Source organism: Pleurodeles waltl, chromosome 9, assembly GCF_031143425.1.
Source record: "Pleurodeles waltl isolate 20211129_DDA chromosome 9, aPleWal1.hap1.20221129, whole genome shotgun sequence".
Classification (NCBI taxonomy): domain Eukaryota; kingdom Metazoa; phylum Chordata; class Amphibia; order Caudata; family Salamandridae; genus Pleurodeles; species Pleurodeles waltl.
The window spans coordinates 142375786-142395678 of NC_090448.1; the positions used below are offsets into that span (position 1 = coordinate 142375786).

General features: G+C 43.5%; 1 protein-coding gene across 1 annotated transcript in view; it reads right to left on the reverse strand.

Moving 5' to 3' along the window:
• The window catches only part of LOC138259036 (parapinopsin-like), a 140599-nt gene that overhangs the window by 72670 nt on the left and 48036 nt on the right, over positions 1-19893 (reverse strand). The window contains exon 2 of the mRNA XM_069206446.1: positions 12353-12681. Coding sequence (XP_069062547.1) covers positions 12353-12681 — 329 coding nt within the window. The remainder of the gene's footprint in view (positions 1-12352; positions 12682-19893) is intronic.

Here is a 19893-nt window from a genome sequence, read left to right on the forward strand (position 1 = left end):
AAGAGAATGCTTTTCCTCCTGATTTGGTTCTGTATATGCCGTGGAATGTGTGTCAGTAGGAGTCCTGCAGAGTGGAGGTGTTGCGTTGATTGGTGGAAGGGGATGCAACTCTTCAGGTTGGTGGGGCCTGTGTTGTGTAGTGCCTTCAATGTGTGGGTGAGGAGTTTGAATTGAGCATGTTTGTGTACTGGAAGATAATTGAGTTCTCTGAGGTGTGGTGTGATGTGATTTCTGTGTGGGAGATTGAGGGTGAGCAAGGGTGCCAGGTTCTGGATGATTTGTAATCTTCTTATGAGCTGCTAGGTTATGCAGGGTGTTCCCATAGTCCAACTTGCTGGTAACTAGAGGGTGAGTGACAATGTTTCTAGTGTTGCTTTGAAACCATTTGAAGATCTTCCTCAGCATCTTCGGGTGTGAAAGCAGGATGCAGTGACGTTGTTGACTTGTGTGGTCATGTTCAGTTTTCTGCTGATGATTATTCTGTGGTTCATAGTGTGGGTTCTGTGTGTGAGTCTCAGTCTGAGTTTGGTCGGACACCAGCTGGAGTCCAATGGTGAGGTGGTCTTACCGAAGACTACTACTTCTATCATGTCAGTGTCGGACTTTAGACAGTTGAATTCTATCCAGTTAGCGATTTTGGTCATGTAGGCGGTTAACTTGTTTCTTGTATTAGGGGGTTTTATCTGCGAGAGAGAGCATGAGTTGCATGTCATCTATGTAGGAGAGGATATTGATGTGTGTGCGGATGACATTGGCCAGAGGAATCATGTATATATTGAAGAGGGTAGGGCAGAACAATGCACCATGAAGCACTCTGCCGATGAGTGTGCGGCCTTCTGAGGTCCAGGAGAATGAGGGCTGCCTTCTCCTCTGCCAAGGATCATGCAGGTGTTGTCTTTGACAACAACAAGTGCTGTTCCTGTACTGTGATTGGACCTAAATCCAGACTTTGGGAAGTCAAGGAGCTGGTGGCTGCTGAGTTGATTGGTGAGGCATTGGTTGATTCATTTCGCTAAGACCTTTGACACGTATGGGAGACTGGGTCAGTGGATGGTTTCTTGAGCAAGGGCAGGGCCATGATGGTGGCAATCTTCTAAGAGTCCTGCAGACATTGGTGCATAGCAGAAGTGACAAGTCAGAAGCATAATGCCCAGTGTGTCTACTTTCTCTTATATGCTGTTCCAACTTTCTTTTCACATTTCTCCTACTGTTCCTCATATTATAGTTAAATGTGGTCACGGGTGGCGGCAGTGAAATATGAACAAGTGCATATCTTCCTTTGAATATATACATAGCACATAATATTGGCTTTCTGACACTGAGGGACTAATTTGGAGTTCGGCGGATGGGAAAAGCCCGTCCTCCAAACTTCCGATGGGTAGGTTGCCGCCACACTGATGACCTCCCCGCCATATCCATTACAAGGTTTCCACTAGGCTGAAGGGCGGAAAACAAAGTTTCCGCCCTTTAGCCTAGCGGGAAACTGGCGGCAGCATTGTCACCACGACCATCAAAAGCCTGGCAGAGAACAAGCTTTTAATCAGCAGGGAGTGCTGCCCTGGCTGATTGCGATCTCCACCCACCGTCATCCCCTCGGCTCACCGATCCCAGCGGGGACAGTGGAACCCTGGTGGTCTTACCGTCAGTGTCTTAATGTGGCGGTTGGACCGTGAGCCTCGTAATGAGGCCCATAATGTCTTTGCCCCTAGGGAGGTGGCGGTCCATGGGGCTGTGGGGGGGGGATTCTTTTGGCCCCGGGGTGGTGGTGGTGCCAGGGGCATAAAAATGCCCTAGGTGGGGGACACATACACCCCTCCTTTATTTTAGCATGCCCTTAGGACCTGTTGTGAATTCGTGACAAAAATATTTTTAAATGCTTTTTTGCCCTGGAGGTTCCCTAGCAACAGAGCTAAGGGGTCAGAAAGTCCCTACCCTTTCCCCTTTTCTTTTTTTTCAAATGTTTTTATAGGGCTTGGCTGAAGTACACTCCCAAGATGGCTGCCAATACTTCCTAGTTCCTAACTATAATGTCCCTTTAACCTTTGTTTTTTTCAGTGATTTTTTTATGATTTTTTAACGTAAAGTAATTTTCAACACTATATGTTAATCCAACCACCATCGCACATGCCCTTCGGCCAGTCCCAGTAGCTAAACCCTGTAAGTACCCAACCCCGTGCTGCGCACGGCCTTTGACCATGTGCAGCGGGGTTGTCCATAGGGCTTGGACTGGCTGCACGCTCCCACTCCCCAGGACCATCTCGGTCCCAGGGACCCTATCCCCTGGGCACAGCCTAATTATAAAAAGAAAATTGGGGGAGGAGGGGTTAGCACGGCCCGCTTTCCCAGGGTAATCTCAGACCCGGGGACCCCATCTCCTGGGGCACGGCCTAATTATTTAGATTTCTTTGGTGGGAGGGGGACTTTGCAGCCCCCTCCCCAGGCCGATCTCGGCCACGAGGACCCCATCCCCTGGGACGGGGCCTAATTATTTTTTGGGGGGGACGGGGACTGCGTGCCCCCCTCCCCAGGCTGATCTGTGTCCCCTGGACCCCATCACCTGGGGCCCGGCTATGTGACCTGGATGCCAACCAGCCAGCAGCCTTTGAGAGCTGAAAGGAACGCGGATCCACTACTTTGGATTCTGTCTAAAAACATATTTTCTTTGAATAAATACCTTATTTTCCAGGTCTACCTCTCCCTATTTGAGATCTCTTCATCATGTGGATTTTAAATTGAACACCGTCAAATATTCTTACCGGATAGTTTTTTCTAGAGCCTTGAAAAAGTCCGAGAGGACGAAACACGTGTTGGCTGTGTTGGTTCTCAAATTTGGAGGCAGACTGTTATTGCAACCTGCCATTCAACCTTTGCTTTTTAGATGTGGACTTAAACATCTTTGATGTATGATTCAACTACTTAACACTGAGGATTAAACACTACATACTAAGTCACCCGACTTTGGACTCATTTTCTTGGAGTGCCCTGGTTGCTCTTTCCTTAGAGCCTGTGAGAGCAGTTGTTTCCTCTGTCTCTCTGCCTGCATCTCTGTGCGGGAGGGACACAGAGGAAACCTCTGCTCGCAGTGAGGGAGAGCTGTTTAACAGCTCTCCCTTGCTCCAAGCAGAGTGCTTGCTGTGACTAGGTGGCAGCTATCAAAGCTGCTGTGAAACCACAGCAAATAGTGATTTTTTAATGATTTTTTAACGTAAAGTAATTTTCAACACTATATGTTAATCCAACCACCATCGCACATGCCCTTCGGCCAGTCCCAGTAGCTAAACCCTGTAAGTACCCAACCCCGTGCTGCGCACGGCCTTTGACCATGTGCAGCGGGGGTTGTCCATAGGGCTTGGACTGGCTGCACGCTCCCACTCCCCAGGACCATCTCGGTCCCAGGGACCCTATCCCCTGGGCACAGCCTAATTATAAAAAGAAAATTGGGGGAGGAGGGGTTAGCACGGCCCGCTTTCCCAGGGTAATCTCAGACCCGGGGACCCCATCTCCTGGGGCACGGCCTAATTATTTAGATTTCTTTGGTGGGAGGGGGACTTTGCAGCCCCCTCCCCAGGCCGATCTCGGCCACGAGGGCCCCATCCCCTGGGACGGGGCCTAATTATTTTTTTGGGGGGACGGGGACTGCGTGCCCCCCTCCCCTGGCTGATCTGTGTCCCCTGGAACCCATCACCTGGGGCCCGGCTATGTGACCTGGATGCCAACCAGCCAGCAGCCTGTGAGAGCTGGAAGGAACGCAGATCCACTACTTTGGATTCTGTCTAAAAACATATTTTCTTTGAATAAATACCTTATTTTCCAGGTCTACCTCTCCCTATTTGAGATCTCTTCATCATGTGGATTTTAAATTGAACACCGTCAAATATTCTTACCGGATAGTTTTTTCTAGAGCCTTGAAAAAGTCCGAGAGGACGAAACACGTGTTGGCTGTGTTGGTTCTCAAATTTGGAGGCAGACTGTTATTGCAACCTGCCATTCAACCTTTGCTTTTTAGATGTGGACTTAAACATCTTTGATGTATGATTCAACTACTTAACACTGAGGATTAAACACTACATACTAAGTCACCCGACTTTGGACTCATTTTCTTGGAGTGCCCTGGTTGCTCTTTCCTTAGAGCCTGTGAGAGCAGTTGTTTCCTCTGTCTCTCTGCCTGCATCTCTGTGCGGGAGGGACACAGAGGAAACCTCTGCTCGCAGTGAGGGAGAGCTGTTTAAGAGCTCTCCCTTGCTCCAAGCAGAGTGCTTGCTGTGACTAGGTGGCAGCTATCAAAGCTGCTGTGAAACCACAGCAAATAGCTATCTCCTGGGCGTGGGAACCCCGGGACATAGCAGGAGCCAGCCCTGGGAGGTGGCGATCCCCAGGGCGAATTGTGGCTCCACGAAGGGTGCTGTGTGGCCCCCCTCCAATGTGCATTGCCTCGGGGAGGTGGTGGTCCCCGGGGCTTGGGGATCTGAAACTAACTCACTTCACTCTTTTATTCAAGCCCTGGAGAGGTAGCAGTCGCTGGGGCAGTGGGCATGGCCAGGCTGTCCCCTGCGTTTACATTGTGATTAGCCCTGGGGAGGTGGCGTCGCCGGGGATGCAGGGGGTTCGACGGCCCCCCATATATTAAAACAAAAATCCTGGGGAGGTGGAAGTCCCCGGGACAGTGGGGGGGGGGGCTGGACATCCCCCAGGATTAGATTATGATTAGTCCTGGGGAGGTGGTGACTGCTGGGGCTGCGTGGGGCCGAGCAGCCCCCGCATCCATTAAAATTAAAGCCCCGGGGAGGAGGGTCCTTGGGACAGCGGGTGGGGCTCCGTGGCCCCCAACATTTAGATTGTGATTAGCCCCATGGAGGTGGCGGTCCCCGGGGCTGTGCCCTCCCCACATCCATTAAAACTATAAGCCTGGGGACTTGGCGAGCCCTGGGGCAGCGGGATTCCAGGTGCCCCCTGCATTAGATTGCATTGAAACCCTGGGGAAGTGGTGGTCCAGGTGTTGGCCCTCACAAAAACAAGCACGAGAGACTGCATTTTTTTTTTTTTTTAGTGGATCTGCCACAAATACTGCAAAAATTCAAAAAAATATTTTTTTACTTAGAGCTAAGGGGTTAGGGTGACTCTACCCTGGCCCTTTTCTTATTGTTTTACTTTTTTCCTAGGACTCGGCTGAAGCTGATTCCCAAGATGGCTGCCAACACTTCTTTGTTGAAGTGTTAGTAGCAAATCAGATCTCAGCATGAGAGCGGGATGCTTCGTGGAGCCTTCGCATCCATACATGTACAAATTTGGATATTCTTTAATTTCTCAAAAACTACTGAACTGATTTACAGCAAATATCAAAATGGGCGCTTTCTGGACCAAGAGCTACCGGTCTGCCAAAATGAGTGTACTTCCGTCCAGTGGTTCGGGCGCTATTGCTGTTCAAAATCCCTATGGAAAAATGAATGGGAAAAAAGTTATTTAGATCGTGCTTTTTTCTCTGCCCCCACTTGATGGATCACCCCGAATCTTTCCAGAGAGACGCCGAAGTGAGCATCGTATTTTCTTGGAAAACTTCATGAAGATTAATATCAGACAGTGACAAAGTTATTAGCAACTAGACCCTAACTATAACTACCTAGTAGTGACTGCTACTAGATAATATATGTATATATACAGGGAGTGCAGAATTATTAGGCAAATGAGTATTTTGACCACATCATCCTCTTTATGCATGTTGTCTTACTCCAAGCTGTATAGGCTCGAAAGCCTACTACCAATTAAGCATATTAGGTGATGTGCATCTCTGTAATGAGAAGGGGTGTGGTCTAATGACATCAACACCCTATATCAGGTGTGCATAATTATTAGGCAACTTAACAAAAAACAAATATATACCCATTTCAATTATTTATTATTACCAGTGAAACCAATATAACATCTCAACATTCACAAATATACATTTCTGACATTCAAAAACAAAACAAAAACAAATCAGTGACCAATATAGCCACCTTTCTTTGCAAGGACACTCAAAAGCCTGCCATCCATGGATTCTGTCAGTGTTTTGATCTGTTCACCATCAACATTGCGTGCAGCAGCAACCACAGCCTCCCAGACACTGTTCAGAGATGTGTACTGTTTTCCCTCCTTGTAAATCTCACATTTGATGATGGACCACAGGTTCTCAATGGGGTTCAGATCAGGTGAACAAGGAGGCCATGTCATTAGATTTCCTTCTTTTATACCCTTTCTTGCCAGCCACGCTGTGGAGTACTTGGACGCGTGTGATGGAGCATTGTCCTGCATGAAAATCATGTTTTTCTTGAAGGATGCAGACTTCTTCCTGTACCACTGCTTGAAGAAGGTGTCTTCCAGGAACTGGCAGTAGGACTGGGAGTTGAGCTTGACTCCATCCTCAACCCGAAAAGGCCCCACAAGCTCATCTTTGATGATACCAGCCCAAACCAGTACTCCACCTCCACCTTGCTGGCGTCTGAGTCGGACTGGAGCTCTCTGCCCTTTACCAATCCAGCCACGGGCCCATCCATCTGGCCCATCAAGACTCACTCTCATTTCATCAGTCCATAAAACCTTAGAAAAATCAGTCTTGAGATATTTCTTGGCCCAGTCTTGACGTTTCAGCTTGTGTGTCTTGTTCAGTGGTGGTCGTCTTTCAGCCTTTCTTACCTTGGCCATGTCTCTGAGTATTGCACACCTTGTGCTTTTGGGCACTCCAGTGATGTTGCAGCTCTGAAATATGGCCAAACTGGTGGCAAGTGGCATCGTGGCAGCTGCACGCTTGACTTTTCTCAGTTCATGGGCAGTTATTTTGCGCCTTGGTTTTTCCACACGCTTCTTGCGACCCGGTTGACTATTTTGAATGAAACGCTTGATTGTTCGATGATCACGCTTCAGAAGCTTTGCAATTTTAAGAGTGCTGCATCCCTCTGCAAGATATCTCACTATTTTTGACTTTTCTGAGCCTGTCAAGTCCTTCTTTTGACCCATTTTGCCAAAGGAAAGAAAGTTGCCTAATAATTATGCACACCTGATATAGGGTGTTGATGTCATTAGACCACACCCCTTCTCATTACAGAGATGCACATCACCTAATATGCTTAATTGTTAGTAGGCTTTCGAGCCTATACAGCTTGGAGTAAGACAACATGCATAAAGAGGATGATGTGGTCAAAATACTCATTTGCCTAATAATTCTGCACTCCCTGTATATATATATATATATGCACATATATATATATATATATATATGTGTGTGTGTATGTATTTGTGTGTATAGGTGTATATATATATCTCTTTGTGTGCATACATATATATTTCACCAGTGGGTAGTTATAGTTAGGACCTAGTTTCTATAGGAAAATCATATACTTTTCTGCTATTAACTTCGGGCCTTCATCTGATATCTGTAAACTTTTGGGATGATTCGTCAAGCGGAGCCTCAGAAAAAGGGGGGTCCCAAAACGAATTTTCCCCATGTAATTTCCATAGGGATTTTAGACATGACTACAGCCTGAACTGCTAGACGGAACTAATGAAATTTGGCAGAAAGCTAGAACTTGTTCCAGAAAAAACTCTTTTTTTAATTTGGTGTAAATCTGTTCAGTAGTTTTGGAGTTATTAAAGAAAAAAGATTTATGTATGTGTAGAGGATCGATGAGCCAACAATGCTGTGACTGAGTGGCCACAACCTGAGAGAAAGGTTGCAGCTACCATTTTGACAATTCCAGTGGGAGGATAAAGATAAAATAGGATAGAGGTATCCTGACCCAATGGGGCTGATGAAGGGGTCTCTGGTGGATCCCTCATAGGAAAGACATTGACCAAAAAAATGTTTTGGGGCACCTAAGGATCCATGATCCTCCGCTGCACTCAGCGCAGCCCACCACTGTGAATTTTCAATGGATCCACGGATCAAGACCCCAATAACAAAAAATACACCCGCTCACAGACCCTCTCTCACACACACACCTATTTACACAATCACACACTCACTCACAGATCCTCAAAACCTCTACCACACCCAGTCACAGACCAACAAAGCTACTCACACAGCCACTTACAAATTGATACACCTACTTACATGCCCACACAACCACCCATACACCACTCACAAACCCACTCACAGACCCACAAAACCACTCGCACACCCACTGTCAATCCCACTAAGCCACTCACACAACCACTCACACACCCACTCACAGACCCACAAAAGCACTACCACCCCAGCGGTTGGCTTAACGTATGGAAATTAAATATCACTTTACATTAAGAAAAACCCTAGAAATTCACTGTAAAAAAACAAAGGTTACAGGGACATTATAATTAGGAAATAGAATTTAAAAAATCCTTAGAAATTCCTGGGATAAACAAAATAATAACTGCTGAACTAATATGGTTTTGTGTATGTAAAATCCGAATCAAACTATAACATCCATGTAAACGTTGATGTTTTTTAGTGAATATAAGTGTATATATATATATATACATATATATATATATATATATAGCTTTATATATATATATATATTTACACATATATATATATATATATATACATATAAATATATATATATTACAACAAATGGTCCTTATTGTGGCGTGCATATCATGCTGGTGCCAGCGTGAGGAATGGACCCTTCCTCCTAATTAATTGTGAAACAAAACTGAAACCAGTTATAATGCTGCACTCCAGGAAAGTTTTCTTTGCTGTTTAATCAATTATGTGCATCACCAACCATCACCAATGATGACATTCTTATCTTTCACAAGGAGCACAACAGCACACAATGCCAGTGACTACTATGACAATGTGTTCATTTTTAAATCAAAAACATGGTGTCTTAACCATAGTTTCTGTTTAACATTGACAATGGTCAGGAAGCTCCCCTATCAATAAAGGTTTACACAAACCATGACAAAACAAAACAAATATTGACAAAGCCAAATGACAGGTATCCAACGCTAGACCGATTGGCTTTGCCCTATCTTGCTTATTACACAAAGGACCTAATTATGAGTTTGCCGGACGAGATAACCTGTCCGCCAAACTCCAACAGGGTGGCTGCTGCCGTAGTGTCGACCACCCCGCCGGACCTATTGGAAGTTTCATGCTAGGCTGACTGGTGGAAACCGAGGATTCCGCCCATCAGCCTTGCAGGAAACAGGCAGCAGCATTGGCTCTGGCTCAAAATTGAGCCGGCGACAATGCTTTCGCCTGCAGGGTGTACCAACATCCTCCTGTGCTCTGCCAGCCTTTTCATGAAAGTAAAACCGCCCTGAAAAGGCTGGCAGAGATCAAGGTTGTAATCAGAAGGGCAGCACTGCATGCAGTGCTGTCCTGGTGGATTGCGATCTTCACCCGCCGTCAACCTGCCAGGATCACCAAACCCGGCGGAGACAGCGAAACCCTGGCGGTCTGACTGCAAGGTCTTAATGTGGCGGTTGGTCCTGATTGCCACCGTGAGGCTAGCGGTCTTAAGACCACCAGCCTCGTAATGAGGCCTAAAGTGTGAGCGAAAGGTAAATATTTCTTGAGGCTAGACCTAAAATTGATAGCAATGCACCTTTTGCAGTACATGGACTTTTGACATTCCATGCTTCACAATATACTCTTAAACATAATGCACCATATTATAAGGTTGAAGGCTGGTGAAGAGGAACCAATGACTGAAGGAAGCTGCCCTAAAGAACAAATTACTGTAGTTCGTCAAACCCCTATTGTTGCTCGTGACAAAAGCTAAAAGAGAGCAGTCCTTTATATGGTCATGGAACTCCTCTGTGAATTGTAATAATATAATATATGGCAGGGGGTACTTTATCCCATATATAATAAGCGACTTGTGCTGCACCTAGTCATCTATTACATATGGGATAAAGCACCCCCTACAGTACATTATGAGGATATTGAAAGTCACAAAGGAGTTCCATAACCACATACAAGAAGGAGGCCGAAGGTTGAGTTCTTTTATAAGGTTATGGAACACCAAGGTGATTTGAAATATCCGTATCATTATGGCTGGGGTACTTTATCTCTTATAATACATGATCACACATCACCTTTCCTACAAACCACTTAAATCCTTAGCACATAGCTATTTTTAATAAAAGAAAGAGCATGATTGCAAACATGAAGAATAACAAGGACTCTCTTATGCAAAATCAAATACATCAAAAAAGCTGTGAGATAGTTGTTGCAGGAAGATATTAGAATCAGTTTAATACAAGTTGTTTTAAAAACAAAAAGTCTAGTCTGGAACATGTAGAAACATGCATAAAGATTCTAACTAACTAGAATTTTACTAAACATGTTGCCATAAATACCTCGTTTCTACTGGGTACTGCACAACTAAAAAAGCAGAGCCAAAAAAAAGAAAAGCCATGTTTTGTTTTGTTCCTTAAACAGTTTCTTGGGGTATGCTCTGTGACTTGGCCTGCCTTTCCCCTCGGCTGGTGGCTATGGCCAGTTATTCCAGTTGAGTTAATCGGCAACTGGGGGTGTCACAAGTCGCTGGGTATAAAGAATCTAAAGAAATGAAGGACACGTTTTTATACAGAGATTGCAGAATCAGATATATTATATAAGGAATAAAGTACCCCTTATCATACATTATACGGATATTGGAAGTCATTGAGGAGTTCTATAATCATACAGAGGAACAATGCCGAAGGCTCAGTTCCTTTGTAAAGTTATGGAACTCCAAGGTGACTTGCAATATCCTTATCTGGTATGCCAGGGTTATTTTATTCCATATTATACATGGTCACACCATCACCCCTTCCCAAAAAACACTTAAAACCTTAGTGCAAGCTCTTTCCTATAAAAGAGAGAGCATGTTTGCAAACATGAGGAATAAAAATAAAACCTCTCATGCAAAATCAAACACATCAAAAACCTGTCAGTATTTTTGTAAACAAATATTCAAAACAGTTTGTTTAAAAAAAAAAAGCTTCAGTAGCTCAAGACGTGTAAAAACACAGAGAAAGATTCTATCTTTTCTCCATCTAAAGAGTGCAAAAATAAGCATATTCTCTGTGCTTCTCAATGTAAGCTAGTAGTACAGAGAAGAAGAAAGGAAAGCAATGTCCCATTGGTTGTTTTAAACAGCTGTATTAATTGGTCTCCTCCCCTGCCCTGTCTTTCACCTCGGCTGCTCAATCTGGCAGCAGGCAATGTGATATCAGAACTCAACTGTAATAACCGTATCACAGTTGAGTTCTGACCTCTTTTCTTTATAAAGGGCGACTTTGTGCATCACAAGTCACCGATTATAAAGAAATTAGTGACTGCTGTTTATAGAGGGATACAGAATCCCATGTATTATAAAAAAAATTGCATTAGAACTCAACTGTGATAACTTATTACCGTTGAGTTGTGACATCACAATATCTGCTGCCAGAGGGAGCAGGCGAGGGGAAATAGGGGTGAGGTCACGGAGCATAATTAAAGCAGCTGTTTAAAGAACAAACAAATGGACCAAATACATTTCTTCTTCTTTTCAAATGAGAGAGATGAAACCTTGGGTGCCTTTTTTATAAATTGCACCTGGCAAGTTGGTGGTAATTCCATCTCCAAAATGCCCACATTGCATTTGGAATTGCATGGTACATCAGTATGGGAAATGCAAATAGGAAATCCGTATTTGCATTTTCTGCTCTGGGAATCGCAAATCGGGATTTCTACCAGGTAGAAATCTCAATTTGTGACTCCTTATAGGGCTTTGTACATTAGAAAAGCCCAGTTTGCATATCTTAACGGCCCAAAATACTGATTCGGACCGTTAAGAAGTGCAAACAGGCTCCGCATATCAGGCCCATTGTTTGAGGCAAAATCATCTTGTTCTGTTCTTTATTTCAAATCAGAAAATATAGTGCAAAATGCGTTGGCATAAGTTGTTAACAAAGGTTATTGCTGAATTCATATTTGTAAATCATACATGTGTAATATTATTTATAAACCAAACATTACTCATGGCCCACCATGCTGCTGCTTCCTGTAACCTTCCATTTGTATCAATGCAAATATGTTTTAGCGCAATTTTGAAGATAGGCTTTTTGCTTTTCACACCAATTCCTTTAAAAAACAGTATTATCGCTTTCACTCTCTTTGCACCCACTACCCATTTTCAGTTTCAATACAGGACTTTCAGAGCCCCAAGCAAAGCCTTGCTGTTTAGGCACCCCCTTCTAGTAGCAAAATATTTGAGGCCATTAACTGCAATCTGGCACCCCCTAGTGGTGGCACCCTAAAACAAGTTCCTATTTTCAGCATAAGTGCTGCTCCCCCTCGCTTTTTTGTAAACTTCTTAGCTTTTGAAATTGAGTTGTGCCAACTATATATGTTTGTTTTTACCTGTCTCAGGGTCCACATCAGGTATCCATATGAAACCACAATGGTGATAAATGGAATGGAAAAGCAGAAGGAGAAGTAACAGACTATGTATGAAACATTGAACGGATCAGTGCTGTACCAGTTGGGGGCACAGGATGTTTCCACACCTTCTAGCTCGTAGCTACCCCAACCAAAAAGCGGCGGTGTGTTCCACACAAGAGACCACATCCATGAAATTGTCACTCCAGCTAAGGCTTGCCGACTAGAAAAAGTCAGTGTCCCCAACGGCTTGCAAACCACGATCACACGTTCCACGGCTATGACTGCCACGGTGCACAAAGATGCAATACCTGCATAAAATAAACACGCATGTTAATTTTACAAATAATGAACACATTTTGCTCTCTATATGCATCATTGTTACAGCAGAAATAATTTCTGCCCACATTGTCTAAAAGAATACACCATTTATATCAAACTATAACAATATGACACAGACTTGCCATGGAATAGAATTATGCTTGGTGTGTTATGAATGCAGGAAAGCTAAATATTTCTAATTATAACTGCCTCAACTAGATTTTTTTTAGTTCTTCTCTGCAAGTTACCGGTACAGTACAGCATTCAAACACTTACTTACAGTATTAGCTTTTGGTCAGCTCCATTCAGCTTTTGTCTGTTGGCAATTTTAATAATTGTCATTGAATGGGTGGGATGTACTTAAAGCTATGGCTTTTCCCAAATGGTAACGGGGTTTTAACAACTGTTCTGGGGGTAACGTAGTCTCTCAAGTGTTGGCGATATTATTCTCCCTCTTCACGACTTTTCTGTATTTGTGTCCACCCTGTTTTAGGATGCAGCCAGTGCCTTCATCCTCTGCCACCGACTGCTATGTGCCACCACCACTGCTCATGCTTTTGGCTTTGCAAATTGCTTTAGAATGATTGACAAAGCTGAACCACACCAAAATGGCTGCTGTACAATCGTATGCATACGCAGCAGTCATCTTCTAATGGATTTTTCAACAAAAAAAATATATATTTTACAAGATGGCTACCGTGTATGCGCATGTTATCCCAGCAACCATTTTGTAAAGAATTTTCAAATAAGGTAAGAAAAGTCATCACAAGAGGGCACTCAAAAGCATGATGGCTATCTAGAGGTAGATTTAAGGCTACTGTAGAGAGCCTGGCACCTCCCCAGGGATGTAGCATGCCTGATACCTCATCAGAAAACTAGACACTTGTATCACAGTCACTAGTAGGGGGCTGAACATCGGGCACAAAGGGGACCCATCATTCTCATCAATCTTGATGGCAGTTGGTGAGGTGGGACAGCTACGAACAAGTTACTTATCCACTTTGCCTCTGCTCCAGTGTGTATATTCAAATCAGTGTGGACGAATTGGACTTGAAGCAAAGACCAAGCAGGAAGTAAGCACTGTGCTGGCTGCTCCAGTGCACTGTGTAACATCATTTAAAATCAATGTGATATTGTGAGGCACTCTGAAGTGTATATTTTGTTGTAAGTGGTGCTGTGGCTCATTGGCTGCGGTGATGGTAGTGCAGCGTCAGACTAGGTCCATAGGCTGGCAGTGGTCACTATATGATTACTTCAGAGCCTTACTGTTAGAAATTGTGTCTCTGATTGGCAGAGGTATTCATCCTGTCCAAGTAGGGACCCCAATCCTAGTCAAGGTAAGTCACAACACAACCTAAATTATCCGGTGTTCACCCTCCGGTAGCTTGGCACAGAGAAAACAGGCTTAGCTCAGAAGGCAATGTGTAAAGTATTTGTGCAATAACCCATACAGAAAGACAGTGAAAACACCACAAAAAGTATTCCACACCAGTTTAGGAAAATAGATAATATTTATCTGAATAAAATAAGACCAAAACGACAAAAATCCAATATGCACAAGTCAAGATATCACCTTTTAAAGGTTTCAGTGAGTATCAATCCTTAAGAATCAGTTGTTGTATCATTTTAACACCAAGTACCTGGGTTGCGTCAAAAATAATGACACGGAGGAAGAGATGCGATGAAATGTAAAGCGATGCGTTTATTTTCTCTCACGGCAGAGGTGATGTGCCGTTTCTTTACACGCTGCAAGGCGATGCGTCAGTTTCCAGGAGCACTACCTTTGTTCCTCACTGCCATGTGGGAATTTTTTGAATCCCAGGAATGATGCGTGGAAAACCCAGAATGTGTTGAGCAGAGGCAACAGGCTCTGCATCGATCCAGTAGGCGATCCAGTGATTTTTAGCCACAGAGCAGGCGCTGAATCAATCCAGCATGTGTTGCATCAAAGTTTGCAGGCATTGCATTGATTTTCTGTTGCACTTTGACTTCCTTCTCTTTGGTGAAGTCTTTGATAGCCCTGAGACCTCAGAACAGGAGGCAAGCTCAATCCAAGTCCTTGGAGGGCACTTGAGGAAGAAGGCAGAGTCCTTACAGCAGAGTCAAGCGTCAACAGGCAGCAGGGCAACAAAGCAGGCCAGGAGTCCTTCCAGGAATTCAGTGCTTGTGAGTCCTTGTGGCAGCCAGGCAGACCCTCTGACAGAGTCCAATTGTAGGGCCAGAAGTGTCTGATTTGCGGGGTCACAGACCCAGTATATATACCCAAATGTGCCTTTGAATTGGAGGAAACTTCAAAGTGTGATTTTGAAGTGCAGAAGTTCCTCTTTCAACCCAGCCACATGGAGGGTTATCAGTCCTTTGGGTGAGGGATGGCCTCTGGCCTTTGAAGTGTAAGAGAGAGACCCTCCACCCTTCCTGCCCAGTGAATACCCTATGTATGGAGATGAATACACATGTAGCTGAGTATTCTGTGTCTATGGCTGTTGGGAGGAAATGCATAAGGGGAGCTGTCATCCAGCAAAGACCAGATGTGGATTGGAGACAGGCTGTAAGGCACAGATGTCAGTAAGTGCAGAGAATGCCTACTTTATAAAAGTGGCATTTCTGAAAGAAATAGTAATGTAGGATCCAACTTCACCAGTAAGTAGGATTTCTTACTACCATTCCAGCCATACCAAACATGACAAGTCTGTTCCTCTCAGATCAGAAAATACCACTTAAAAGCTTATAAGGGAATCTCTATCGCTGGCCTATGAGAGGAGCAGACTTCACAGTAGTGAAAAACGTCTTTGGGAGTTTTCTACTACCAGAACATGTACAACTTGTAAGTACAGGTCCTGCCTTTTACTTACGTAGAAACATGACCTATGGGTTATCTACACCCTACCTTAGGGGTGACATATGGAAGAAAAGGGGAATTTAAGGCTTGGCAAGTAGTTTCAAATGCCTAGTCGACGTGGCAGTGAAACTGCACACACAGGCTGGCAATGGCAGACCTGAGACATGCTCATGGGGCTACTTATGTGGGTGGCACAATCAGTGCTGCAGGCCTATTAGTAGCATTTATTTTACGTCCCTGGGCATATCTACTATACTTTATGTGGGACTTACAGGTAAATTAAATATGTCAGTTGGGTATGAGCCAATGTTACCATGTTTATGGAAGAAGGCACAAGCACTGTAGCACTGGTCAGCAGTGGTAAAGTGTGCAAAGTCCTAAAATCAGCAAAAAGGAGATCAGAAAAATGAAGGGAGGCTGGCAAAAAGTTCGGGGAAGACCACACTAGGGCTGTTGGATCTAACACTTACCTTAGCCGTCATCCATCAAGAAAGGGACAAAGCAATAACAGTCAACTAACTCATCCACTCTCCCTCCACTCTGACATATTTGTACTAGCAGTGTACATGCTTTGGGCTTCGACTGAAGGCACAGCAGATGAGTGAACACTGTGCTAGCACAGTGCAAATATCAGAATCCACTGATTTTTACTGGGCGATGGGGCACATCTCAGTAATAACTGAGGATTAGTTAGTGGCGGTGCATGTCTGAACATACACATTTATTAGCGAATGATAGGGCAAACATAAGCACACACACAGGGATTAGAGTATGGTTCAAATCTGAGCATGTACTAAGGATTAATGAGTGATGTAGGAATTGTGCTTTTACAGCCAAGACTGCTAAGTGATGGTACCAATCAAGGTGTGCACTCAAGATGTTGTTTTCCAAATCTGAACATTTATTCAGGATCGTGCTGTGGTGTAAATCTGAACATGCGCTAAGGATTACTAAGTGATGAGAGAATATAATTATGTAGCTGGGATTAATTAGTGATGGTGCAAATCTAATGTGAAATAAGGATACGAAGTGAGAGGAAAAATCTAAACATGCACTATGGTGGTAATTCTTCATATTGTGCGCAGCCTTGGAAAATTAGTGCCTACTACTATGTAATGCTGACACTAGCATACTGGTGGTAATTCTTGATATATTGTAGGCACGCCTGGCATAATGTTGCTCGCGCTTCATGTAATATTTACTCTGATATAATGGTAGGAGTTCTGTGTAAGGTTTGGGTATTGCTGGCACAATGATGCCCAGCCCTCATGTGACAGTTGCACTGTCATGATACTGGTTATTTTGGCCTTTTGTAATAAAATTACGCGTTTACCAGTGCATGTAACTTTCTCTGTGTGCACACACACACCTACTCCACCATTTATCCATCCCTCTGTGCACTCGCCATACATAATGGATATTCCATTCACTCAGTCACTCATCCATTCATCTATTTATGCACTCACTTATCAAGCCAACCTGTGACTTAGTCTCACATTCACACACTCAGTCATCCACAGACACACGCACAACAACTAATCAATCAGTCAATCAGAGATTTGTAAAGTGTGGCTAATAACACGCAGGGTGCCAAGGTGCTGTTTGTGGGCATGCTGCTCAGTCGAAGAGCCAGGTTTTGAGGTCCTTCCTGAACTGCTTCATTGGTGGGGTCTGCCTGAGCTTGAGAGGTAGCGTGTTCCATGGCCGGGCTGCTAGTTAAGAGAATGATCTTCCTCCTGCTGTGCTTTTCCAGATCTTGGGGAAGGCTGCAAGGGCGAGCTGGGAAGAACGGAGATGCCTGTTGGCCAACATCGGTCAAAAAAGTAGCACTTTTGCTTACCAAACAACCCGATCTATTGGCTTTGCCAGTGCTTGTTATTTAAATATCTTCCCATTTACTCAGGGCTTTAGTTGTTTGCTATCAGATAAGCTGAATAACTTAAGTTTTGGAGGAATGTTGAAAAATGGCAGATCCGTCTAGTAAAAAGGAAAGTTTATAAAATGTGCTTGGATTTTCGTAAAAAAACAATATATCAATTTGTAGTTGAGAATAAACTAAGCTCTGCCTATACAGATGGAATAATCAATTATCAGAAAATGACTGCTAATCTACAGTACACAGTGAAAGTGCAATCACTGCAACATAACTTTAGAGCCCCAATAATTGTTTTATCTAAGTTGATTTATGGTACGCATTTTTTATCGTGAGGATTGTTTTAGAGTTGCAAATCAATACAAGTAACTGAACTGGATTATTGCAGTAATATCTATGATGGCTTTCTCCGTGGCAAATTGCAAATTACTCCAAGCCCTCGTAAAATGATGTGAAGGTCCCTTGTGGTGCTTGCTGAGTGCAGTGTTATTGTCAAACCTCCAGCATTGAGTAGTGAATAAGGCCATTTAATTGGCCAATATTTGGGGAGAGCTGTTTCCATTAGACTTCTAACATCTTTGAACACGTTGTCGTTTTAGAACTGAGACAATTGTGGGTAGTTTTTCACCGATGTTATCCCCTCCGAATTCTCTTAAATTCAGCATTCGTTTTTATCTATTGCCAAATGCTTTAATTTGAATAATTTATGTTTATCTGGATATGCTGTCATTTTGCGAGGAAGACACAAGTCAGAGGGAAGTGGAAGAGATGGCTAAAGGACAATACCTGTGTTTTAAGTAGACTTTCACGACAAACAAACTCAGCTGTTCACAGTCAGAGGTGACTCAAGGTGTATCTGTGTGTTCTTAAATCCCCTTTTTTCAGCCTATACAAGATTATGTAACATCATCAAGAGCTCCCAGAGGAGTCTTTCTCTGTAAATTCACACAATTGTGTAGCCCTATTCAATGTCTCCCACCATGACTCATTAATGAATTGTTATTGTTATTTTCAGATTAAGACAAAATGAAAAGTACTCAGTTTATGAAAAACATTTGCAAAGCAATTCTGAAGTTTCAGAAAAGTTACAATATAAATTGTAATTAAATATATTATTAATATAAATGTGGGGACCATGTACATGAGCCTATGGCAAGAGTGCTGCATAGTTAGAAAGAGAAACTGCTAGGTGCAACATTAGATACCCAACAATTAGAAATACAATTCATAAGTACACTCCATTGCATATTACTTTATACAATATCAGCGAGACAAAATTTTAGTTTTGGTACCTTGATGCTTAAGTGTGTACAGGAACACCAAGACAAGATATTTTGCTCTTTGTAATTATACTCTATGGGCCACATGTAGCAAGCTTTTTGCACGTCGCAAACAGCGAATTTCGATGCTTGTGACGTGCAAAAAGCACATCTCAATGCACAGACCCTGTTTTGCGATTCGGTAACCTGGTTACCAATTCGCAAAACAGGTTTGCGACTCGCAATTAGGAAGGGGTTTACCCTTCCTAATTGCAAGTCGCAGTGCAATGTAGGGTTAGTTTGTGTCACAAACCAATAGCATTTTGCACCCATTACAAATGGGTGGTAACCCATTCGCAAAAGGGAAGGGGTCCCCAGGCAGTGGTCTGAAATAAAACTGCTTTGTAGAAAAGCAGTCACAGACATGGTGGTCTGCTGTCCGCAACAGGCCACCAGCCCTGTGAGGGCTGCCATTCACAAGGGGGTCGCAAATTGCGACCCACTCCATGATTATTCATGAGGTGGGTGTTTGTGACCCCCTTGCGAATCGCAGATGGTGTCAAGGACACCATCCAACATTCGGATTTGCTACTCGCAAATTGCAAGTCACTCTGACTCGCAATTTGTGGGTCGCAAATCTGAATGTTGCTACATGTGGCCCTAGGTCTTTATGAATTACATACACTAAAGTACATTCAGTAGAAATTATTCAGTTGATGATTTTTGCTAATACAGCATAATTAACTGGACGGAACTCGCAACGGTGAAAACACAGTTACCATTTCTCACTGTGCAGCTAGGTCAGTAGGACAAACCAGATTATTTTGTATTTTTGCAGTCTGATTGCAATGTTATGCATGTATTCGTCTTTCTGGCACTGTGTATTCCACTAGTGTAAATATAACCCGAGGAAAAGGTTCCAAAATAGTGTCCACAACAAACATGTGGCATTAGGCCTGGGTAAAATGTATGTTAGCCTGACAACATTTGCCAAATTTTGCATTACCTGAAAGCAGCAAAAAATCTCAAAATGTTCTGTTGTATAATTTTGTGTAATTCATCACTTGCGGAGGCCGGTGTAGGCAGAAAATGTCTCCATCTAGTACCTTTTACGCGACACATGCCTTATGTGAAAAGGGTAAAGCTAAGTACTAGCACACCACATTTGAGGTCAAGAGTATAATTTCACAACATTTCCAAGAAATGTAACAATAAACATCAAGAGATTTTG